Genomic DNA, 25,389 nt, shown 5'->3' on the forward strand with positions numbered 1-25,389 from the left:
TCTTCACAGCATCATTAGCACCAGCACTGACATTATTACAAATGTTACAGCAATACAAGTTGCTAAATTTCAGACATGTTTATTTTCCATTCCAGCGTTGGTTTTGCTGACACTGAGTTTACAGTCTGTCTAGCAATGTGTTTAGAGGAAAACATCCATATTGGTAGCTGTTTGGTTTTGGAAACACTTGGCATCTCACAAAACTCATCAGGTGCTTGATCCTAAGAAGCCTATCTCTGCCAGGCAGCTGGTCTCCCAGGCCGCTCAGGCCCATGGGTCTCTGAAGATATCTGTCCCCGTATATGATGGTGGCTTAGGTAGGAGACACTCCCAGGGCTCCAGGCGCTGACTCTGATTCATCCTGTCCTGGAAAACCATGAAGTACAGCATCTGGAGAAGCAAACCCAAGTGTTCCTTTCTTCTCCAGCCCCATGGGTGATATTCACCAGAAGGATGCCACATATCCATGGCAGCTGGGATACCAACAAGGCATGTGTGCTAAGGCACTTCCATCATGTCCGACTCTTTGCAACCCTGTGGACTATAGCCCGCCAAACTTCTCTGTCCATGGGGATTCTCCAGGCCAGAATCCTGGAGTGGGCTGCCATGCCCTCCTCCAGGGGATCTTCCCAACCCAGGGATTGAACTCACATCTCTTATGTCTCCTGCATTGACAGCCTGATTCTTTATCACTGAGCTACAAGACATAATGTGTCTTTAAAAAGAAGGCATCTTCTTAAAATCCTTCCTACTGGCTTGAAGGTTCGTAGACATTCACACCTCTCTAGGCCTACCTCACACCATCTCTTACAACTTTGCCCCCATCACCTCGCCACCCTCCACTTCTGCTCCATCCCAGCCTCCTTGCTCTTACATAGATGTGCTTGGCTTTTCCCACTTCTCTTCTCGTGCTTCCACTGGGTCTCCTTGTCTGTCCACCTTACAGGGGTTCCAAACCCCTGGGCCACAGATTGGTACCAGTTCATGGCCTGTTAGGACCTGGGCTGTACAGCAGGGGTGAGCAGCCATCGAGTGAATGAAGCTTCCTCTCTATTTACAGCCGCTCCCCATCACTCTCATTACCACCTGAGCTCCACCTCCTGTCAGATCAGCTGGGCCATAATAAATGTAATGCAATTGAATCAGCCCAAATCCATCTTCTACCCTGGATCCGTGGAAAATTTGTCTTCCACAAAACTAGTCCCTCGTGCCAAAGAGCTTGGGGACCGCTGTACTAGACTGTCAAGGGTGAAACCTGTCTTCCGAGCATTTCCAGTGCCTGCCAGAGTCCCTGGCACAGGGTGAAGTCTCAGTAAACCTTAACTCCCAATCACAAGGGTGTGATGGAGAAGGGACACAGTGCCCACATTTGCCAGCTCTGTGTTGAAGCAGTGCCAGTGCAGATGAGTTACCTATGACCTCACATCAGAGGAGAAAAATAAGCTGTATTTTCCTCATGCTTGCCAGGAAACATGTGCTTACATCTCAACTTCTTACGTCATGTGCTTACATTTACATCTTCCTGGTGCATAAACCTGTAAGTTCTAGATCCTTCTGTTGGCAATCATTTCCTTACAAGGAACAGCTTTGCTCATGGCAACGCATAGGAGGAAAGTTCACTTTTACAGAATCAGTGTTTGATGGATTATTGTGACATCGAGACAAACTGAAAGATGCATTCTGAAAAGACAGGTTGCAGAAAATGAGGAAATACATGCTAAACCTCCCAGGAAATGAGTGTGGCATAGACCTCGTGGGGTCTGCCTTGGTGCCTTGCAGTGTCTGAAAACATCTGGGTGAGACACATTAAATCTGGCAGTCCTCATCATGCACACCACAAACACAGCGGTCTAGGGCATAGACTGTCCACGTCTCTGGGAGGAGAGACCAAGCCTGAATGGTTCTGGATGAGATGCACTGGCCCTAGAAGATTGACGGTGTGTGGCTGGCAGGGAGTTCAGAGGGTAAGAATATGGTTTTACTGGTACAAGGGGAGCAGAAGAATTCAAATTCCACCCTCAACAGGCATCAGTTTTGAGGGTGGCCCAGCTAATACAGGGCAGTGAACTCAATTCAGTGTGTCTAAAGATTGTTAGCAGGGGAGATTATAGATCTTATGCCAAGGAGAGGTGATGAAGGAGATCAGGTATACGGCCCGGGCCTGGGAGAAGTAGCTGAAGGAGGAGGTTCAGGCCTCTCTACTTGTGAGGTAGGTACAGCATCACTCCTGGATTAAGAGTGTTACTTGCTGGGGAAATCAGACAGTAGGCAGAAAATGATCACACTGCAGATGCCATAGCTGGAGAGAGCAGCTGAGAGGGTGAGGGTCCCTGCTTTTTACTGTGGATCCAAGACTGGCTCCAGTTCCTCCCAGGTTACAACCTGAAGGCAACAAACTGGTAGAGAAACCAGGTCGCAAGGATACAGTCAAATGGACCAGAAGCAGACAAGTAGCTCTGATCTCCAGGGACCACCAAGACATTCCAGGCAGGCTGCAGGAGGGTGCTCCCAGTATCCAGCCTGCCGGCTTCTCACTGGTTCTGGACTGGCCTGGATTGGCCACGACCACCCTGACAAGTCTGGAGGACGGACAGAGCTGACAGCCAGCTCGGAAGCTTGGCTTTACTCCCTAAAGATGCACCCTTGAAGTAGAAATAGACCGCAGGTTATTGTGTCACTGGTTGGTTGGTTGTTTATTTTCTTAAACCCGCCACTACAGCCAGGCCAGGGAAACCACTATCTCTGTTCTTTCTGAAGTTCCCTGATCAGCCGTCCTGAGTTAGCTCCCTCGGTCCTCCCCATGTCAAGCTGGGGGAGGGACAGAGGACAGAGGACAAAGCTCCTATAGGTGATGGCCTGTTCTGCTCCTTCTCTTTGAAGCAGATGGCAGCCGCGGGGAGCTGGCGCAGCCCACCCTCACGATCCAGACTCACCCCTACCGAGCCTGCGACCCCGTGGAGATGAGCTATCCCCGGGACCAGTTCCAGCCTGCCATCCGGGTGGCTGACCTGCTCCAGCACATCACGCAGATGAAGAGGGGCCAGGGCTACGGGTTCAAGGAGGAGTATGAGGTAAGAGACCACCCTGCAGGAAACTCCCTGGTGGGCGCAGAAGCCTCCTGGATGCTGGTCTCGCTACTCAAAGTATGGTCCCTGGTCCAGCAGCATCAGCAGTCCCGGCAGCATGTCAGAAATACACTGTCCCAGTTCCCACCCTGATCTGCTGCATCAGTTTGGAGTCACATCTTCCTTCAATAGGAAGAGAGAATGGCTTGAGCCCCCATCCTACACATTGAAGAAAAACCAGGAGATGTCCCCTGCCTTCCAGTGATTTCTAGGAGGTCTGCTTGCTCCTGGTCGCCTCTTGCCTCATGGCCATGCTGCTGTTGTGTTTTCAGCACCCCCCCAGTCAATATCTCATCTGGTGACCGCCATCCCCCCTTTCTCTGTACCTCCTCTGCATCCTTGCCTTGGACATCCCTTACCTTGTTCCCCAGCCTGTCCCTATTGCCAGGGACTTGTGAGTAGCAGTTGTTACTGAGGTTTGTGAAATCACAGGATTGCAGTACAGGAAGCACCTGAATGCAAGTCCTTCTGAGGTTCTGGTCACCTGACAGGTCTCTATCCACTTCCTTCCCCAAAGTTCTTTTTAGTGTCCTCAAAATTTCCTTTTTTTCCTCCTCCTTTTTTTCTAGCAGCCAAAAGAGAACTCCCACACTCCCTTTACTTTTTTTATGTGGAACAATTTAGCTTTCTTTATCTCACTCCTTTTGTTTCACTCCTTGCCCATTAGGCCTCACCTTTTGCAAACAAAAAATCGAATGAAAAAAGGAGAAACTCATTAAGATGTTTTCTTGCCCTAAAGAGCATCTCATTCCCCTGGAGGAATTTTGCACCCTTCCTGTGCCAGTCAGAATACAGCTGCAAGCAGCTTTGGAAAGAGCATCTCTTTCTTCTCTTTTCCTCTCTCTCCCTCTCCTCCTCCTTTCCCAAAATATCTTTTGAGCATTTACTGTGTGCCAAGCTCTGGGTTATTTGCACTAGGTTTTCTTGTGGTGGTGGTGTGTTTTTTCTGTTTCACATGCAGCATGTGGCCCAGATATGCTAGGTTCAGTTCAGTGTGTGCAGTGAAAATGCGTTGACTCAGATGCTACGCATTTGCAATTCTTGGTACTGAGGACTAAGTTTAACTCTCAGACTGTATTCTGAGAAAGAGCTTACACAGCAGTATTTCAGAAGCTGTGTGAGGTCATGAAATTGTGCCAGACTATGGGGGAGGGGTCCAGATTCCAATGCAACAAACTGCATGGCCTCTGGTTTTGCAATCTGACTTTTAAAAGTCTTTATTAGTTGAATGAAGAGTTTGGATACGGTGATTACTAAGAGCCTGTCTGGTCCTAAAACTTTATGAGAGTGTAAAACATGGTAGCAAGGGGAACGTTTGACACATTTATGAGAACAAAAACGTTTATGTCAATGAATGTAAGTAATTACCAGCTCAGGAGAGCTAGCAGTTAATTTCAAATATGGTCTAAGTGAAACAGCATTCTTCACATATTCAATCTATAAATTTTGGGAGGATATTGGGTAAGAATCGCAGGAGATAGTCCCATCACCTCGCCTCCCTGGGCCTTATGTCCTAGGAGGTTGCTTGAATGATCTTGGTCTCAGGGGGCTGTGGGGTACAGCAGCTGGAAGCAGGACCTCAGTCCTTGTTTGCTTTGAAAAAAGAGTTCAGCAAAGAGACAAAGATTGTGAAGCAGGTAAAGCGTTTATTAGAAGTGACATACATGTGGAAGAATCCACAGGTGGACTCAGAGTTTTTCGCCCAATAGGAGTGGCTTAGCTCTCTTATATGGGGGAATTTTCCAGGTCCTGTCAGCCAGTCATCTTGCTCATGTCCATATTTGGTCTGACTCAGGGCCCTCTCCAATGTGCATGCACATCTTTCAGCCAAGATGAATTTTCTAGTGTGAGGGTTGAATTTTCTAGTGTGAGGGTTTCTGGGAGGTTGGCAGGACATATTATGGGCTGGCACCCCCCTCCTTCCTTTGACCCCTGAGTATCTTTTCTGCTCACATGTGGTCTGGGATATCTCCTTGACCACAAGAACAAGAAAAAATGTGATCAGCTTATCTTTTATTCAAGCAGGGCTCTGTTGGTACCTCTTGTTCTGAAGTGTCAGGGGGAGACTGTTTGGAGCTGCTCAGCCTGGGGCCCGTCTATCTCCTGCCTCAATCCCGAGCCCTGAACTCATGTGTGATGGGGGAAGGGGGACACACGTATGCACTTGCACTCACTTGTGTAGATCTGTCTGCTGAGCGAATGTCAGGAGAGGGTGTGTTGTTTATAAAGCTATAGTCAATATCCTGAAGGTTGAATAAGTCATCAGTCATAATTTTTGTTTTAAATTTTCAAATAGCATTAAGGGATCGATCTGTGTGGCTTATCTGAAAGGGGGCCAAGTAGTCAAAGCCTGAGAAACACTGTTCTAAGAACTTGCAATCTAAAATTTGAAAACAGAAATACAAATATATTTGACAATTTTGGTGCATTGACACCCAGAATGATGTCACTTTTAAAAGCATCCATCCCTGTGTGGTGGGATTTGGGTTGATATTTTTTTTCTTGGTGTGTGTGTTTGTGCTTTTTTATATTTTCCAAACTTTCTAGCATGGAAATTAACTGCTTTTATAGTGAAAGAGAAAACAATACATGTTGTTCCATCATTTGGACTTCAACCAGAAATAGCATTAAGTAGAATAGACTTGCCCTCAATCATTTCAAATTATATTAATTAGTTAGCTTGAATGCTTAGCTTCTAGTTAACAGTATTTCCTGATTAACTGGAGGTTAATTGGAAGACATTACTTAATAGGAATCTTTCCACAGCGTCTTTCCACTAACTGTAGCTGGATGTTGTTTTGATCATCAAGGCTCCTGTGATGTCTGGAAGCTGCAGACTGAGCAAAGCATCACACATCTACCTGAAGACCATTTCCTGTTGCAGACAGAAGATCCCCGGGCCTCCAGGCCTACTCTGGAGCCACACACCGTGTGCTCTCTTTGTTGCCTGTCACTCCCCTACTCTGCTCAGTTTTTTCATACAAATGAGTGGATTTGACAAATTGACATATAAGAGACCTCTCAGCTGTAGCAAGCTGTGTCTTATAAAATTCAGTTAAATTTTTCTGTCACTTACAAATTTGTTCATTAAATATTTACTGAGTATTTACTATTCCCGAGGACTGTTCTAGATATCTGGGATATGCCAGAGAACAAAAACGGACGAAGATCCTTGTCCTTGTGAAACTTGTGTTCTAGCAGAGGAACCTCAAAATAAACAATAGACTTAATAAGGTTGTTATTTTACAATAACTTATTGTAATGTGTTAGTAAATAATATGGTATGGTAGACAGTAAAAACATACTGTGTTACAAATTACCCCAAATCTTAGTGATGTAAAACAACCAATTTATCATGCATGTTGATTCAGTGAATCAGGAATTTGGACAGGATACAGCAGGGATAGTCTGTCTCTACACCGTGATGTCTGAAGCCTTGACTTGGAAGGCTCTATGGCTTAGGGCTGAAGTGGTCTGGAAGTGTCTTCACTCACATGGCTACCAGCTGATGTAGGCTGTCATCCGGGATCTCAGCTGGGATAGCCAGCTGGAACACCTACACTCAGCCTCTTCAGGTAGCCTGGCTTCTTCACAGCATGCTTGCCTCAAGATCCTTGAACTTCTTCCGTGGTGGTGCAGGGCTCCATTGGTGAGCCTGCTAGCGAACAAACTGGCAAATGTGTTACCCCTTGTGACCTACACTTGGACACCACACAGAACATTCTTACCACCTTCTATTGGTTATAAGCAAGCAATAACTGCCTACATTCTACGGAAGACGAATTAGACTCCATCCCTTTTTTAAAAAATGTATGTTATTACTATTTATTTGGCTGCACCAGGTCTTTGTTGCGGCACATGGGGTCTTCCGCTTTCTTTGTGGCATGTGGGGTCTTTTAGTTGCAGCGTATGAGCTCTTAGTTTGTAGCACGTGGGATCTTGGTTCCCTGATCAGGGATCAAGCCCAGGCTGCCTGCATTGGGAGTGCAGAATCTTAGCCACTTGGACACTTAGCCACCAGGGAAGTCCCTAGACTCCATCTCTTGTTGAAGGGAGGGGCAGCTGCAAGATTCTAAAAGGTAATACAGAACAGGAGCAATTGGAAAATATAATCTGTGGCTTATACAATCTTCCACAAGTAAGTACCATGGGAAATGAAAGAGTACAAGGAAGGGAGAGGGTATATTCCAGGAACATGAAGTGAAAGAGGTTCCAACCCTAAAGAGACTGAAAGGACCGTCTTTAATTATGAGATGTGGGCAGAGACTTTGTGAAAAATATCCAGAGTAAGAGTCCAGATCAAGGGAGTAATATATCTGGCATGTACATGGAGGTCATGGAGTAAGCAGAGTATGTGTGGAGAAAAAGTAATAGAAGGTGTAGTTGGAAAAATAAAAGGAGCCTGACCAAATAGTGCCTTATAAGCCATTATAAGGACTTTAGGCTTTTACTCTGAATGGGATAGAAAGCCACTGCAGAGCTTTGAGAAGACAAGTGATAATTTCCGGACATTATTTTGAAAGACTGATTCTAGTTACTATTTGAAGAATGGAAACAAAGGAAAGAACGTGTAAAAGTAGGGAAACCAGTTGAGAGGCCACTGCAGGAGCTCGGTGACTCACCTGGACTGTGGCAGCAGGGGTGGTGAGAAGTGGTTGCACTATGCATGTATTTTAAGAGCCAACAGACACATTATACATGGCAACTGAGAGAAACAGAGGAGTCGAGGGTAACTCCAGGGCTATTATCTGAGACACTGGAAGGATGGAGTTGCCACCAGTGGAGATGGGAATCTGCAGGTGGAACAGTGAGGATAAGGAAGGAATGGGGAGTTCCGTTTTGAACTAAGCTGTCCAATAGATATCCTAGTGGAGATGAAGAGTGGGCAGCTGGATGTATGAGATTGGAATTTGGAAAAGAAGCCTGGACTTTGGAGAAAATCTGGGGAATCATTGACATAGAGATGATATGTGGCTGTTCAAAGTCAGTGAATATAGACAGAGATGAGGACCGAGGACTCAGTCTCACAGAATTTCAACTGTAAGATGTTAAAGCACTTTTCCTGGACCAAGCATTGTACTGGTCTCCAGGAACTGAGGAGACAAGGTACAGTCTTTGCCTTATGGGGAAAGTGAAAGTTGTTCAGTCATGTCTGACTCTTTGCGACCCCATGGACTATACAAGCCATGGAACTCCCCAGGCCAGAATACTGGAGTGGGTAGCCTTTCCCTTTGCTAGGGGATCTTCCCAACCCAGGGATCGAACCCAGGTCTCCCACACTGCAGGCAGATTCTTTACCAGCTGAGCCACAAGGGAAGCCCAAGAATACTGGAGTGGGTAGCCTATACCTTCTCCAGCAGATCTTGACCCAGGAATCAAACCGGGGTGTCCTGCATTGCAGGCAGATTCTTTACCAACTGAGCTCATAGAGCTTATTCTTAGAGATGGGCATATAAACTGACCAGTTCACTATTTAGTAAAATGGCACAATGGAAGCATCCTCAGAGCACTATCCAGTCCCATCACTTCATGGAAAATAGATGGGGAAACAATGAACACAGTGACAGACTTTATTTTCTTGGGCTCCAAAATCACTGCAGATGGTGACTGCAGCCATGAAATTAAAAGACGCTTGCTCCTTGGAAGAAAAGCTATGACAACCCTAGACAGCATATTAAAAAGCAGAGACATTTATTAATTGACAAAGGTCTGTCTAGTCAAAGCTATGGTTTTTCCAGTAGTCATGTATGGATGTGAGAGTTGGACCATAAAGAAAGCTAAGCACCATAGAATTGATGCTTTTGAACTGTGGTGTTGGAGAAGACTCTTGAGAGTCCCTTGGACTGCAAGGAGATCAAACCAGTCAATCCAAAAAGAAATCAGTCCTGAATATTCACTGAAAGGACTAATGGTAAAGCTGCAGCTTCAATCCTTTGGCCACCTGATGTGAAGAACTGACTCACTGGAAAAGACCCTGATGTGGGGAAAGATTGAAGGCAGGAGGAGAAGGGGATGGCAGAGGATGAGATAGTTGGATGGCATCACCAACTCGATGGACATGAGTTTGAGCAACCTCACAAAGAGTCACAAAGAGTCGGACATGACTGAGCGACTGAACTGAACGAAGTGCTATCAGAACCCGTGGAGGTGGCATGCATTGAGCCTAGCCTGAGAGGTTGGATGGCCAGTGGCTTTCTGGAAGACATGAAGTCTAAGTCAAAGCTGAAGAAATAGGAGGGAGCATAGAAGGAGATGAGACTGGAATTGTTAACAGGCATGGGGTTGGGGAAAGGGGGTCTTGTCAGGCTGAGGAGTTTGAATTTTACTCCAGGAGTAATGGGGAGCTACTGAAAAAAGCAGGATTTTTTAAGTTGGATTCACATTTTGGATGCAACTCTTTGTCGCAGACCAGAGCAGGGGAACCAGAAACAAGTAGGCAGCTAGAACAGTAATTCAAGGAAAGTATGAAGTTGCCTGAACCAGGAGACTGGGCCCTGAGCCCAGTTAAGCCCACACACATTCTTTCATATAGAGCCATAAAATCATCTTGTTCTCTTGAGCATGTAAACTTGAATATATACTATATTTTAAGTTCAGTGACTTGAAATAATGCATGACTGGTCCTAAACTGAGAGTCAGAATGCCTAGGTTCAAGTCCTGTCTCTTTCATTAAGTATCTGGGTGACCTTGGGCCAATTACTCCTCCTCTCCAGGCCTCCCTTTTCATATTTATGCAATGAGAGTGCAGGCATTGGTCAAAGGGATCCAAAGAGTGCTCTGTCCGTGCAGGGTTGGGAGTCTCAGTAGGAACCAGTTGTCCAGGCCAGGTGGCTCCTCCATCCTACCCGTATCTCCACTAGACTTCACTCTCTGGGGCTCCCACCCTGCTGGTTATGTCTCAAGCCTTAGCTGCCATGACTGACCAGGGGGCCTTGTGTTCCTAAGTACTCAAGGAGGCCTAAGGCAAATTAACTGCACTTCCCATACAGATCAGAAGCTTCCAACATTGACTGCATGTTAGAATTACCCAGGGAAGTTTTAAGAACACCAACACCCAGGCCATCTTTCAGACTAATTACATCAGAATCTCTGAAAGTGGGATCCAGGGATCAATATTTTCTAAGCTCTCCAGATGACTCTAATGTACTTTCAAGGTAGAGTCGCTGGTCTCAGGAGACCCATGGAGTCCCCAGCACTTGCCTTTCTTGTGCCCACAGACCCCTGCCCTCACCCGCAGAACTGACTGCTGGTGACGTTCGTTGCCTATGGAAGCATGTGGTGACCCCTCAGATCTACCCTGCTGTTGAAACACAGCCACATTAAAGTCAAGGGGCTTCTGCACATGATCTTGGATCTCAGAGTCTTCCTTCCTCCCCTTCCTATCACCCCCAGCCCAAATTCCCCCAGCTTCCCCCAGTTATAAAACAGAAACCCTAAGTGTACCATCAAATGTTAACAGATGTTGACTGGAGAGTTAGGTTTGTCTGTGAGTCCTAGAACCCCAGCCACTATCAGGGTCAGCTGAATATCAAGTTTGGGAAGGATGCTGGGAAAGAAGATGCGGTGACTTTGTGATGGAGAGAAGGAAGAGAATTGTGTTAATCCCTGTCCAATCCAGCCAGCCTGTTGTCATAATGAATAGAACAAGCCCAGTAGGGAAACCAGAAGGTATCTGGTTATTACAGCTCCATTAAGACTATTTAAGGCAACAAGGAACAGCTGTGAGGCATATGATACAGCCTAATGAAGAGCAAACATTTGTTCATCTTCCAGCTCTGGGCAGACACGCTGTGTGCGTGGCTTGTGTGGGGTGAGGCCAGTGGCCAGTGTTGCCATCTTTGTTAGTCGTCTGTGGGTGGTGTTGGGCGGGCAGCTTTGATGGAGTGTAACCATGGAGATGGATGCTTCAAATCACCCCCAGGTGCCCTCTGCTCTGCTCAGAGCCACCCAAGCAAAGACAGAGCCGACCTTCTGCTTCTACAACTTTTTTTTTCCTCCCTTCTCTTGGTAAGAGAGTCACAAAACATCCCACTGTAGGTAACCTCTGGGTTCTGGTCCAGCTCTTCAATTTGCAAATAAGTGATTCTTGGGTAAGGACACAGGGAATTAGTGGCAGAAGCCCAAATCATGAAAGGGAATACCATGCTTGTTCTCCAGCTCTGGAAACTCAAAACGACCAAAATAGAAAGACCTGATTCCACCTGCTTATTTCAGTCCATGTTCCATGGATTAAAATAAGGAGAAAGTGGGCCATTTCCAGAGGTGTCCCAAACACATCATGTGGTTTCAGACTTGGAAGTTTTCCCTGTTAAGAAAGGGCTCATGTTCAAGAGACTATTAACTGAAACTTTTCCTTTGAGCTTATTTTTATTTTTCCACTTGGTATTCTGTTTACAACATAGCAAATAGATATTTTCTATTTAATTGGAACCCTCCCCAATCAAAGGAGCAATTTTGAGGTGCTACCATAGAAAACTATCTCAACTGAGAATCAAGCCCTGGTTCTCAATTTGCCCCTGACACGATGGGTAGACTTGTGTGAGACTCTTCCGTCTCTGGGTCCATGTCTTATCTTCTGTGAAATGTTTATTATATATCATGGACTCCTGAAGCCTGATGATATATGCTTATGCTTCATTTGGCCAGAAACATTTATTGAGTACCTACTGAGTACCTTACACTGAGTAGAGTACTGGGGATAGTTAGAAAGATAAAAACAGTAAATACCCTACTTTAAAGGAAGCACATGGTCTTACCACACCATGTAATTATATAAAAGCACTCTAGTTAGCATGCTTTGAGAAAGGGCAGTCCAGGGTGAAAGCAGGTTTTGTTGTTTAGTTTTGCTTTTTGTCAGTTATTACTTCAAGAACAATTAGAAATTTTCTAAAAGATGAGACACTGAGTTGAAGAAAAGAAGAAGGCTGAGTTGAAAAAAAGTATGCATGACAAAGCAAACCACACATTTAGGGGCTCAGAAACATAAAGGGATTGAAATATTGCGAGTCACCTCTTACATGGGAAACAAAGATGCCTGTCTAGGAAATGAGAAAACTCAAAATGAAACTAGTTGGGGAGATAAATAGGAAGTTTTCACAGTTTTCCTGAACAGAATTAACCAAAAAAAAAAAAAAACAATTAACATACCCTTTGCCAGTCCACCCCTTAATTCTAGCTGACCTCAAGTTTAGGGGAGAGCTGTTGACCCAGAGACACCTCCCAAAAGCTCACATGTGAAGATAGAGAAAATGTGTGGACAGGGCCAACAGGTTATAGCTTGGGATGGGATTCAGGGGTCTCTGAGATCACAGACGCAGGGATGGGAGGAATAGAGGTATCCTAGTATGAGCTTTCCCAGCAAACCATAGGCCTCTTGGAGGTAAAGCCAGCATCTTGCTCTTCTCTCTTCTCTGAAACATATGGAAAATAGTATAGTAATCAGTTCAGTTCAGTCACTCAGTCATGTCCGACTCTTTGCAACCCCATGACTCACAGCACGCCAGGCCTCCCTGTCCATCACCAACTCCCAGAGTTCACTCAGACTCACATCCATCGAGTCAGTGATGCCATCCAGCCATCTCATCCTCTGTCGTCCCCTGCTCCTCCTGCCCCCTATCCCTCCCAGCATCAGAGTCTTTTCCAATGAGTCAACTCTTCGCATGAGGTGGCCAAAGTACTGGAGTTTCAGCTTCAGCATCATTCCTTCCAAAGAAATCCCAGGGCTGATCTCTTTCAGAATGGACTGGTTGGATCTCCTTGCAGTCCAAGGGACTCTCAAGAGTCTTCTCCAACACCACAATTCAAAAGCATCAATTCTTCAGCGCTCAGCCTTCTTCACATTCAGACTTTCACATCCATACATGACCACAGGAAAAACCATAGCCTTGACTAGACAGACCTTTGTTGGCAAAGTAATGTCTCTGCTTTTAAATATGCTAGCTAGGTTGGTCATAACTTTCCTTCCAAGGAGTAAGTGTTTTAATTTCATGGCTGCAGTCACCATCTGCAGTGATTTTGGAGCCCCCAAAAATAAAGTCTGACACTGTTTCCACTGTTTCCCCATCTATCTGCCATGAGGTGATGGGACCAAATGCCATGATCTTCATTTTCTGAATGTTGAGCTTTAAGCCAACTTTTTCACTCTCCACTTTCACTTTCATCAAGAGGCTTTTTAGTTCCTCTTCACTTTCTGCCATAAGGGTGGTGTCATCTGCATATCTGAGGTTATTGATATTTCTCCCAGCAATCTTGATTCCAGCTTGTGTTTCTTCCAGTCCAGCATTTCTCATGATGTACTCTGCATACAAGTTAAATAAGCAAGGTGACAATATACAGCCTTGACATACTCCTTTTCCTATTTGGAACCAGTCTGTTGTTCCATGTCCAGTTCTAACTGTTGCTTCCTGACCTGCATACAGATTTCTCAAGAGGCAGGTCAGGTGGTCTGGTATTCCCATCTCTTGAAGAACTTTCTACAGTTTCTTGTGATCCACATAGTCAAAGGCTTTGGTGTAGTCAATAAAGCAGAAATAGATGTTTTTCTGGAACTCTGTTGCTTTTTCCATGATCCAGCGGATGTTGCCAATTTGATCTCTGGTTCCTCTGCCTTTTCGAAAACCAGCTTGAACATCAGGAAGTTCACGGTTCACATATTGCTGAAGCCTGGCTTGGAGAATTTTGAGCATTACTTTACTAGCATGTGAGATGAGTGCATTTGTGCGGTAGTTTGAGCATTCTTTGGCATTGCCTTTCTTTGGGATTGGAATGAAAACTGACCTTTTCCAGTCCTGTGGCCACTGCTGAGTTTTCCAAATTTGCTGGCATATTGAGTGCAGCAGTTTCACAGCATCATCTTTCAGGATTTGAAATAGCTCAACTGGAATGCCATCACCTCCACTAGCTTTGTTCATAGTGATGCTTTCTAAGGCCCACTTGACTTCACATCCCAGAATGTCTGGCTCTAGATGAGTGATCATACCATCATGATTATCTGGGTCGTGAAGATCTTTTTTGTACAGTTCTTCTGTGTATTCTTGCCACCTGTTCTTAATATCTTCTGCTTCTGTTAGGTCCATACCATTTCTGTCCTTTATTGAGCCCATCTTTGCGTGAAATGTTCCCTTGGTATCTCTAATTTTCTTGAAGAGATCTCTAGTCTTTCCCATTCTGTTGTTTTCCTCTATTTCTTTGTATTGATCGTTGAGTATAGTAATACCAAATATTAATGTAATTGATTTGCAAAGTACTGGTGAAAACAATTTGTGAATAAGAATAGTTCCATCCAGAACTTCCCTGGTGGTCCGGTGGTTAAGAATCTGCCTGCCAATGTAGGGGACACAGGTTCCATTCCTGATCCATGAAGATCCCACATGCCACGAGGCAACTAAGCCTGTGCACTGAACTGCTGAGCCCACACTCTAGACCCACGAGCTGTACCTGCTGAGCTCGCGCACCCTGGACCCCATGCTCAGCCACATAAGAAGCCCAAGATGGCTAGATGGCATCACCAACTCAACAGACATGAGTTTGAGTAAACTCCAGGAGTTCGCGATGGTCAGGGAGGCCTGGTGTGCTGCAGTCCATGGGGTCTCAAAAAGTCAGACACAGCTGAGCAGCTGAACTGAACACCATAAGTAAAGAGTAGACCTCACTCACCTCAGCTAGAGGTACCCGCCATGCAGCAACAGAGACCAGCACAGCCAAAAAAAAATAATAATTTTTTTTTTTAAGAAAAGAATAGTTCCATTCAGAAAGTTAAAAGGCAGTATTTCTTAAAGAAACTGACACAGAAAGACCCTTATATCCATGGGCTATCTCTGTAGGTGTGTAGAGTGTCCTTAGGGTCAATCTTCCCCAGGAATTTGCTGATTCCATCTACCTTCCTACCCAAAGCAGTGGTCCTTTTTTATTTATATGTATGATTTTATTTATGTATTTGTGTGTGACTTTGCTGGGTCTTCCTTGCTGCGTGGGCTTTGCTCTAGTTGTAGAGAGCAGGGGCTCCTCTTCATTGTCATGCACAGGCTTCTTATCGCTGTGGCTTCTTTTGCTGCAGAACCCAGGTTCTAGGGCACCTGGGCTTCAGTTGTTTTGGTTCCCAGGTTCTAGAGCACAGGCTCAGTAGTTGTGGTACACAGGCTTAGTTTCTCTACGGCGTATGGGATCATCCCAGACCAGGGATCAAACCCATGTCTCCTGCACTGGCAGGCAGATTCTTTATGACCAAGCCACCAGGGAAGCCCCCAGAACAGCAGTTCTTAAACGGTGCTATGTGTCAGAACCACCTGGAGTTAGTAAAGAACATTGAGACACTGGTTCACTGATGTGGGACAGGGTGCAGGCCTCTGCATGCTACCAAATTCTCTAGACTGTCTGGATCCCTACCAAAGTGTGAGAACCACTGACCTAAAATTTGTCGTTTAAAGGAAATCGTGTCACTTTTAATGGGGCCTTTTAAAGAGAGCTCTGTGACTCTCTATGCAGACACACGTTCAACTCTTCTGCTTGTTCCAAGCTTCTGTCACAGACAAATACCCCCATCTTGTTGCCATCTGATTTTCAACTCAGCATCTCCTGCCGAACTCATAAATTACCGTCTACTTAGTGACACGGCACACAATAATATTTGCTCTCCTGATGCCACTCTGAGCAGACGTCATTAGTCATCCTCCCCTGCCTTCTCTGTCCACATTTATAATATCTGAGGTGTGCTCTTTTCAGCAGAGGAGGAGGCATTTGTTGAAAGCATGGCCTCTGCCAGGGCCACTGCTAACTCAAAGAGCACCTTAGAGTGAAATAGCAAAAAATACACCTGTCTCAAGATACTTGACTTTATCACCTTCCAGAAAATGTTCATAATATGTACAGAAATCTCTCATGCCTACCAGATGCATGGTGTTCACTTAGGTGTGATGATTTTGAGTTATGTACAACCTGTACAACCATCCATGATGTCTCTTGCCATCCATCAGCTAACCATGGTCTTCAGTAAACATGGGTATTTATCAAACTCTTGGACCACAGTTGAGACCAGACCTTAGGCTTCCAATGACCGATGAAACTCCTTCTCACTCCCTGAATATGTGTCTTGCCTGTACCTAGGGTGACCAACTTGTCCCAGTTTGTTTGGGGTGGTCCCTGGTTTTGTTTTTTTTTTTTTGCTTTTATTTATTTTTTTCCAAACTTTTTATTTTGTGTTGGGGTATAGCCAATTAGCACTGTTGTGATGGTTTCAAGTGAACAGCGAAGGGACTCAGCCATCCATATACATGTATCCATTCTCCCCCAAATTCCCCTGCCATCCAGGCTGCCACATAACGCTGAGTAGAGTTCCACGTGCTGTACAACAGATCCTCATTGGTTATCCATTTTAAATATAGCAGTGTGCATGTGACCTCAGGATGGTCCCGGTTTTAAACAAAAGTCCTGCATCCTGGGAACCCCTTTCGTCTGAGGCAAACCAGGAAGGATGTTCAGGGAGCCCCCTGTCTTTGATCTGGTGACAATAAACTGTGTGTTTCTGCTCAGTAGGAAGCAGGAGAATGAATTCTGGGAGTGAGCCCAGGAGGCTTGATAGCTTATCCTTGGGGCAGAAGAGTCTGAATACCTGTCATGTGCCAGCTACCTGTGAGCACTATCTCTGGTCGTCACCAATCATCGTAAAACTCCAGGGGTGTATTATGTTTAATTTATTAATACATGCTACAATATTTATTGGAGGGATGCAGTGTGTACAGTTCTATGAGTTTAAACAAATGCATGGAGTCATGTAAACACCCAAACAATCAGGATACAGAAGAGTTCCATCAGCAAAAGATTTACTTGCTGCCCCTGTGTAGTCAAGTCTTCCCCTCTGCCCCTCACCTGAAGGTTTCATTATTGACTTAACTGTCAGAAAAGTTCATTGAGATTTGGAGTGGTGAAATGATTGGCAGTAAAAATATGCAAACACTTTAGTCTGTCTGCCTTTTGCAAAGCTCTGCCTGTCCCTGTCTCATATGCATGGCCAGAGATTTTTTTTTTTTCACGCTATACATGAGGGAAAGACCCAGGTAAGATGGTTCTCCTTGGTGAAGACTGTCCAGGGTCTTCCCTGCACCAGAAGAGTGGAATAATGGGGAGAGTCATGGGATCTCCTGCCCAGGGAAAACCTGGCAGGGTGGGCTCATCCTGGAGGAAGCAAGCCCTCAGCTGTGCCCTGGAATGTCAGCCAGGAACCGCCTGGTCAACAGCGCCTGGGCCTGGTTTTGCTGCATGCCAGGGCATATCATATCCAATTATCTCCAGGGATATAGCCAGGCTGAAGGGAGTAAGGAGGGCATCGTAGCTGTAACAGAATCTGCTGAGGTTAGTGGATGAACAGGTGAAAGGAATGGATCAGGGCACTCTCAGCTGTGGATCGGAGGTGAGCTGCTCTTGGAAGCCCTGTGTCCTGATGTCTTACTGCTGGGGGCCTAACTCAAGGAGGCTTGAGCAGAGTGTCCAAAGAAGGGTGGCAAGTTTCAGAAAAGACTTTCATATTTCAATAGGATCAAACCAATAGGTAGGAAGAGGAATCAGCCAGGCAAGCATGAGGGCCAATTCTCAGTTCTAACAGGAGATTGAAGTGTGAATGGGGGAGACCATGGTAGCTTACAGAGTGCTGTGATTCAGCAGAGTCGGGCAGTAGAAGCCTGAGACGTGTGGTCAGGGGATCCGAGCTCCCACTGGCTCCAGAGGACCTCAGCTCCATGACTGGGAGGGATGGTGGCTGGAATGCAACCAAAAGAAGAGTTGGTCTGGGACAAGTGACAGGTGATAGTCTTATCCTGCAGTCTGTGAAGCCTGTCAAGAAGGGTAAAGGGAGGGTTCAAGAGGCAAGTGCTCTTAGCCACTTGTCATGATGCTGGTACTGGTTAGCCTCCCTATTAAAAAAAAAAAAAAGTCCAAAGTATCCCCGTTGACTTAAAATATCTTGTATCTTTGGCTGTGGTTCACAAGACCTCAACTGAGCAACACACCATCCTCATATGTCACTTACGTTCTCTCAACTCTGGAGAGCCTCCCTTCAATTTCCAGAACACACCAACCTCATTCCATCTCAGGGCCACTGTACCCACTGTCATTCTGGAACATTCTTCCCCCAGCTCTTGTCACGGCTGGCTTCTGCTTATCATCTATTTTTCAGCTCAACCGTGAGACCTACTGGAGTTGAACAATCTAGACCTAGAAACTGTGGGACATCTCAGGAAGAGGATGTCAGAAAGGACTTCTAGGACGTGGGCTGTGTTAGGCGATGTGGGGCTTTGTTCTACTGGACACCATTAGGAAGTGGTAGGATTGGGTACCTTAGTAAATCTTATTAGAAGGGGCACAAGCTTGAGGCTAAAGCTGAAATTGGCACAAGGAGCAGCAGTCACTCATAGGAGCCAGGATAGGGGTGGGGTTTTGGCATGGACAGTATTCCTGCCTTTGTTTATGTTAGAATAGGCTTCCTTGGTAGCTCAGACGGTAAAGAATCCACCTGTAGTACTGAAGACCTGGGTTCAATCCCCAAGTCAGGAAGATCCCCTGGAGAAGGGAGCGGTTACCCACTCCAGTATTCTTGCCTGGAGAATTCCATGGAGAGAGGAGCCTATTGGGCTACAATCCATGAGGTCAGAAAGAGTCGGACATGACTGAGCAACTAAGCATAACCACAGAGTGGTCGTGTTTTTGCCTTGCTCCATCTGGGTCTCAGAGTTGCCGTGTCTGATGTTGGCATTCAGGGAAATTATGTTCAGCAGGAAAGCACCAAGGTCCAGCTGGGAGTGCCAGGCCAGCTCCCAGAAGTCAGGGGCTGCGCTTTTCCTTCTCAGATGTCACTTTTTCAGAGTCCTGCCCGATTCAGCCAGCCTAACTTGCTCCCTTATCCTGAGTCACTGTCTATCCCAGGACTTCGTTTGCTGCCTTTGTAGCACTTGTCGTAAGTAAGAATTATCTTGTTTATTGTTTGCATCTTCATACAACTAGACAAAAAGCCCATGAGATCTCATCTGCTGTGTCCATTTTTATTATTTCTGGGACCTAGCACGGTCCTGGTACTCAGATTGTCACAAGGAAAGAAAGGAAAGAAGAAGGGGTAAAGGGAAGATGAGCTCACCTGATATGTATTCTTGGGTCAGTCATTTCCTGTTTCCGGACTTCACTGTGCTGATCTGAATCCTTTTGAGGATTCAGTGGTTGCTACAGCTGCCTCCAGAGAGGCAGGCATCCCCAAATGTACCTTGTAGGACTGAAAAAACCTGACCGCCTGAGAAAAGCAACACCAGAGGAGTTAGAAGCATTTCCACACTCAGGGAAAAGTGTAAAAATAGAGCTCAGCACTCTCAGGAGAAGTGGGTGAGAAAAGGAAAGTGGAGATTGATAATGGATGAATGTAATGAGATGGCAATTTTGGTTTCAAAAGAATGTGATGAGCTCCTAATGACTGCCACCATTCCCTGGTCAATCTACTGTAACTAGCCACTAATGCAAAAATAATGCCCCTCAGCTGGCTCACTTTGAAGATGGAGAGGAGTCTCCCTTTCATACTTTCACCCCCTCGTGTTTTTTCCCTTCCTAAGATTATCCCCTATTAGACTGTAGCTCCCTAAAAATGGAAATGGATGTGTGATCAAAGTCTGCAATTTAAGGAGTCATAACCACTCCCTCCTGGGCAGCTCCGTGGTGTTTCCTGTCTGCCTTTGTCAACGTCATCCCAGCCCCCGGGCCCACCCATTCTCCTTCATCCCCCCCCCGCCACTCCCAGGGGGACACAGAGGCTCTCAGAGCTGTGCCAGCAGTCTCTGTGGTCTCTACGGAGAAGTGCCACTCAGCACAACTCATCAGGACCATTTAGGGTTTTTCAGAGGAGATCGCCACACTGGGTTTATCCTGAAGAGCATGGCCTGGATAAGGACTGCCAAACTGTGCCATCCCGGGCCCCAGGTGGACATACGCCTGTGTTCACCCAGGGGGTGGACGGGGACATTCATTAACCTCTGCAGTGTCGCAGTGCAGAGGGAGCATGCGAGGGGCCCCATGGATCAGGGTAAAGGCACGGGACATGGAAACAGGGTAAATGAAAAGCCCCAGTGGGTCTGTCCAAAAGCGAAGAAAAAAGCTTTTGTGTGTAGTGAGCTCTCCACCACTGAGGGCATCCAAATAGCAGAGTTAGGGATCACTTTATCAGCTGCCTGGAAGCCCATTGTAGGAAGGAGCACAGATAACTTATTTTAAAGGTCACCTCCAGTTCTCAGATTCCAGGATCTTTGCCTTCTGTCTGCACAGCATCCACCTCACCCACTATTTTTTTCATCTATCCATCCATTCATTTATTCAAAGGCGGTGATTCAAGCACATATGAAATACAAAGCATTGGTTTATGAAGATACCATCGTGAATAAGATGCTACCACTTATCTAGAGTGAGTTACCTAGATAAGATATTCAAATCATCAGATGTAAACAGTCCGTATAATAACAGAAGTAACTGACTAGCTGGGACACAGTGGCATGGTGGGAAGGTAAGCAAGGAAGGTTTCACAAAAGAGAAGGTGCTTGAACCGGGTTTGGAAGGATATGTAAGAGTTTTACCAGGCAGACTCGGGTGGGAGAAAACTTCAAACAGAGGGAACAGCATGTGTCTAGTCAGTCTCACAAGTTTATAACACCTGAAATTGTGGCATTGTGTTTAGTTGCTAATCATTGATATATTGATTTAAGGGTAAGCAATGAGATTGGAGGGGCAGCCAGGGTGAAATCATTAAGGATCTTGTATTTAAGAGTTTGGAATTTATCCTGAAGACAGTGACAGGGGGAATAACTGGGTCCTATTCACAGTTTAGAAAGATTTCTCTGATTATACAAGAGAATGGATTGGAAGAGGCAAAACCAAGGCCAGAGGAGACTTGTGGGAAAGTGTTTCTCACTTTTGATAAATTTGGTACATTCACTATTGCAAGAATCATGGCCACACATTAGAATCACTTGGGGAGTTTTAAATACTACTGGCGTCTCTGTCCCTTAGACGCTGATTTAGTGGTCTGGGGTAGGGCCACAGCTTTGGGAGTTTTAAAGCTTCCACAGACAATTCTAATGTTCAGCCATTACGAAACCTTAAGCTAACTGTAACCTGAGCCCTGGCACATAATAGGTGGCCAGCAGATTTTTATTTTTCCAAAAAAAAAAAAATATGAAAACATTCACAGGGTGCTCTGCTTGGTTTCACACCACTTTGGGTGGATGTAATTAATTAGATAAACACCAGGAAGTCCATTACTACGACTGAGACCAACACACCCAACCCCTACAAAGACCCAGGAATATAGAGGCCTGGCAAGTTGCCTGAAAGAGCTGGGATGAGAGGATAAGGCCAAGGCTGGACTCTGGCTTCTGAAGAGTTCCATGCAAAAGCAGGAACCATTTGCATTCTACAGGTGGCCTGTGCTGGTGATGACAGGGATGCAGGGTGATGGTCAATTACAACGAGGAGTAAGCAGAGGATGAAGAGAAGGAAAAGGAGACGCAAGTCCTCCACTTGCAGAATGAGCACTCTCTTATCTCCCTAACACTTTTTTCACACGCAGATTTAGCGTAGAGCCTCGTGCCTGTTTGCTTCTCCAGGGTACAAGTCGAAGGGTTTCTGACACCCAGAGAACTACATTCTGATCAAGTAATAGCTGGGAAGGTGCCCTGTTATCCCAGTCTAAAACCCTGGGCAAAACTAAGTTGGAGAACATGGCTTAGCCCGGGCAAGCACCTGTCACCCCATCTCCATTCACTCTGGAATGGCTTGGTAACAGAATGGACACCCATTCTATCTACCCAGCCACTGCCTAGCTGAGGAACATGATCATGCTTCTAGAATAAAGCTCAGTAAACTACAGCCACAGGCTGAATCCAGCCCAGCACTTGTGTTTGTAAATCAGGTTTTAGTGGAACGCAGCCACGCCCCTGTGTCTGCACTGTGTCTACGACTGCGTTCACTTTCGCTCCACAACACCGGAGTTGAGTTTGAGTCGTTGGAACAGAGACTCCCTGACTTACCAATCCCATACCGCCTATTATCTGACCCGCTATAGAAAAAGCTTGCCAACTCCTGCACCACGAAAAGACCCACCTAGGCTGGCTTGAAATAGACATAGGAGACTGGAAGCGGAAAAGGGGGCATCCTGAATGGTCTGGGCTTGGAAGAGATAGTGGTCCTGCCTGCCTGTAAAACATCACCTGCTGAATGGCTGAATTTCTGACCAATCGGGTCACAGACTCCTCCTTGCTCAGAATGTAGACCTGGTAAGAAATAGGTAGGCACAGTGAATGCTGGTGTATTCAGATGGCTGGGAGCTCCTCTCTCCTGCCCTGCTGACAGGGAGCTGTGTAGGCTGAAGAGGTGACAAATCCAGTCTCAGAAGCAGTGCAGGGGCCAACTGAGCGGGACAGCTAGCTTGTTCTTCCAGAGGCAGGAGAGAAGGGCAGTAATCAAGAGGTGGTCTGACATTCACGCTTCTGAAGCTGCTCCCGCTCCCTGAAACGCCCCTCTTTCTTCTCTGTGAAATAAGTGGCTGCTCCTTCCCCAGTGTTTCCATGATACTTGGCTGGTAACTCTGTTAAGTCACTTCACACGGTTCATTCCTTGTCTGTCTTCTCTCTCTCTTTCTCTTTTTAATTAATTAATTTATGTATTTATTTTTGCCTGCACTGGATCTTCATTGCTGCACGAGGGTTTTCTCTAGTTGCGGCAAGCAAGGGCTCCTTTCTGGTGGTGCTGCACGAGCTCCTCGTTGCTGCGGCATCTCTTGGTACAGGGCACACGCTCCAGAGCACAGGCTCAGTAGTTGTGGTATACAGGCTTAGCTGCCCTGTGGCATGTGGAATCTTCCCAGACCAGGGATAAAACCCATGTCCCTTATGTTGGCAGGGAGATTCTTAACCACTGGGCCACCAGGGATGTCCCTATTTTCTCTTAAACTGATGAGTCTCATCTCTTCCTTCCTTCTTACTCTGACCTTCTGTATCCAACTTCCTAGTCAGAATCTCAGGTTGGATGTTGACTAATCATCTCAAACTTGGCGGCTGCTGCCACTGTTCTTATTATTTTGAACATGTTCAGAAGCGAGTGCTAGGCATAGTTCTAAGTACTTTATATACCCAGAACACAACACTTAATTCCTGCTTCCCCATCTGTTTCTTCTCCATTGCAGTAAAAGATGTGACTCTCCACTCAGTTCTGCCAACCCACCGCCTGTAAGTCAGCCTTCACCTGTCTCTCTCCATCATAACCCATGTCTGAAGTAGACGTGTTGGTGCCCTGCCTGCCTCCCTTCCACTCACTGGTCCCATGTATGCCTATCCAGTGCCCGCCTCCTGTGTCTTTATGCCTCAGGACTTTCTGAAGACAAAAAGCATATGCGCACCTTGCCTACTGCGCATGACAGAAGCGCCAAGGGATTTCCTAAGAGCTGACCTCAACAGTGACTTACGGGAACCGGTGGATGAACACCCCAACTTCCTTCTCCCACTGGGAGGACAACTCTGAGGCACGAGATGGGCCCATGAGATTAAGCCCAGTTGCAGTGGTTACTTGTTCATGGATCTACCCTCTATTGATTTTCTTCCCTTGATTGTCTGACTCTTCCCCCAGCTGCCCCACTGTGTTCCTTAGGCTTACCTCCCAAATAAATCTCGTACTAGAATCCTTGTCTCTGAGTCTGCCTCTGGGGGGAAACGAAAACCTGCAATATCCAACTGAACATCCTAAAATTAATCCCTTCTCACTGCATCCGCTGCTCAGCACCTTGGTCCAGGGTACCGTCATCTCTTGCCTGCACTATTGCAAAACCTTCCTAACTGATCTCCCTGGTTCCTCCCTGGGCCTCCTAGAGTCTGCGTTCCATACACGAGCCAGAATATGCTTTATGAAACAGATAGCAGATCAGCTAACTTCCCTGCCCAAAACCCTCCAGTGGTTTCTCATCACACCCAGAATAGCACTCAGCTTGTTACCAGCAACCACAATGCCTCATGGAGCCTGAACTCGTCCCGCCGCTCCAGATGGCTTTCGTCACTGCTTTCTCCACCTCATCCTTGACTTCGGTTACCACCTTTGCATCCGCTGTTCTCTCTGCCTGGACCACTCCCCACTTCTCTTGGCATTGCTGCCGTTTTCATATCAGGAAGGAATTAGTTTAAATGTCACCTTCTCAGAGAAGCCATTCCAGACTGTGCAACCTGAAATAATTCTCATTCCCCCATCACTGAACCTCTACCCTGCTTTATTTTCTTCATAGCAGTTCTACTATTTAAAATTATATATGTTTTCTTGTTCCTTTGCTATGTCTCCCAGTCAACTGAAAGCTCAAAAGAGGCTCTATTTCTTTGTATTCTGAGTACCTACAATAGCGCCCTACACATATTAGGGATTCAGATACTCATCAAGTGAATGAATAAGCAAATGACTCTCCTCCTGGACCAGATTTGATCTCATCTCACACACAAAAGACATCAATAACATTTGAGTCAGCGAACAGGTGAATAAGTCAGCGGGGCCAAGTCTGTATTTTTCCCCAGGCCCCATCCAAGAGCATACAGGCTTTTACACTGCATGACCCATCACAGTGGGTCTCCCCACTGGCTCACCTATACCCAGATAAGGCTCCTACCTCAAGCCATTCTAATAACTCTGTCCTTTCTGTTTAGGCCTTACCAGAGGGACAGACAGCTTCGTGGGACACAGCTAAAGAGGACGAAAACCGCAACAAGAATCGATACGGCAACATCATATCCTGTAGGTGACCTTCTGGGAGGACCGCGGGCTTTGGGAATGTAGACTTAAGGAGGCCATCACTGTTATTTACCTGGAATTTGTTACCAGATAATCCTTGATGTTTCCAACTTCGGGTCCTCATGCCAGGCATGGAGCTCTGGCTCGGACTCCCTGTCATCCCTGGGCTGGATGGCTGATCTCAGCCAGAGGCGTTGGGCAGGGAGCTAGCTCCAGGCACAGTGGATTCAGGAAACCTCTCAGGCTTGTGTCTCGTCTGGTGTTATCAACTCAAGAATTCTTCAGGTCAGGGAGGAAGCCCAGACGCAAGGGTGTTCCTAGCAGGCCCCCACTATGCAGAATCCCACCATGGCAGCAACGCTGGGTGGAGAGCAAGGTCTACCCTTGAGGGATGGGCTGAGAACCCCTCGGTGAGAGATGCTGCTACTCCAGGAAGGTAGAGTCCTAAGCAAGGACTGATGCTTAGAAGGAAACTCTGAGCCTA

General features: G+C 46.2%; 1 protein-coding gene across 10 annotated transcripts in view; it reads left to right on the forward strand.

Moving 5' to 3' along the window:
• Window positions 1-25,389, forward strand: part of PTPRT (protein tyrosine phosphatase, receptor type T) — a 1,160,479-nt gene that overhangs the window by 1,060,979 nt on the left and 74,111 nt on the right. For 8 of the 10 annotated variants that reach the window (XM_027558515.1, XM_027558518.1, XM_027558520.1 and 5 more), the window contains 2 exons: window positions 2,881-3,071; window positions 24,821-24,908. In XM_027558515.1, the coding sequence (XP_027414316.1) occupies window positions 2,881-3,071; window positions 24,821-24,908 (279 nt within the window). The remainder of the gene's footprint in view (window positions 1-2,880; window positions 3,072-24,820; window positions 24,909-25,389) is intronic. The other 2 variants (XM_027558516.1, XM_027558525.1) reach the window with 1 other exon arrangement.

The sequence above is a fragment of the Bos indicus x Bos taurus genome, chromosome 13 (assembly GCF_003369695.1).
Source record: "Bos indicus x Bos taurus breed Angus x Brahman F1 hybrid chromosome 13, Bos_hybrid_MaternalHap_v2.0, whole genome shotgun sequence".
NCBI lineage: Eukaryota > Metazoa > Chordata > Mammalia > Artiodactyla > Bovidae > Bos > Bos indicus x Bos taurus.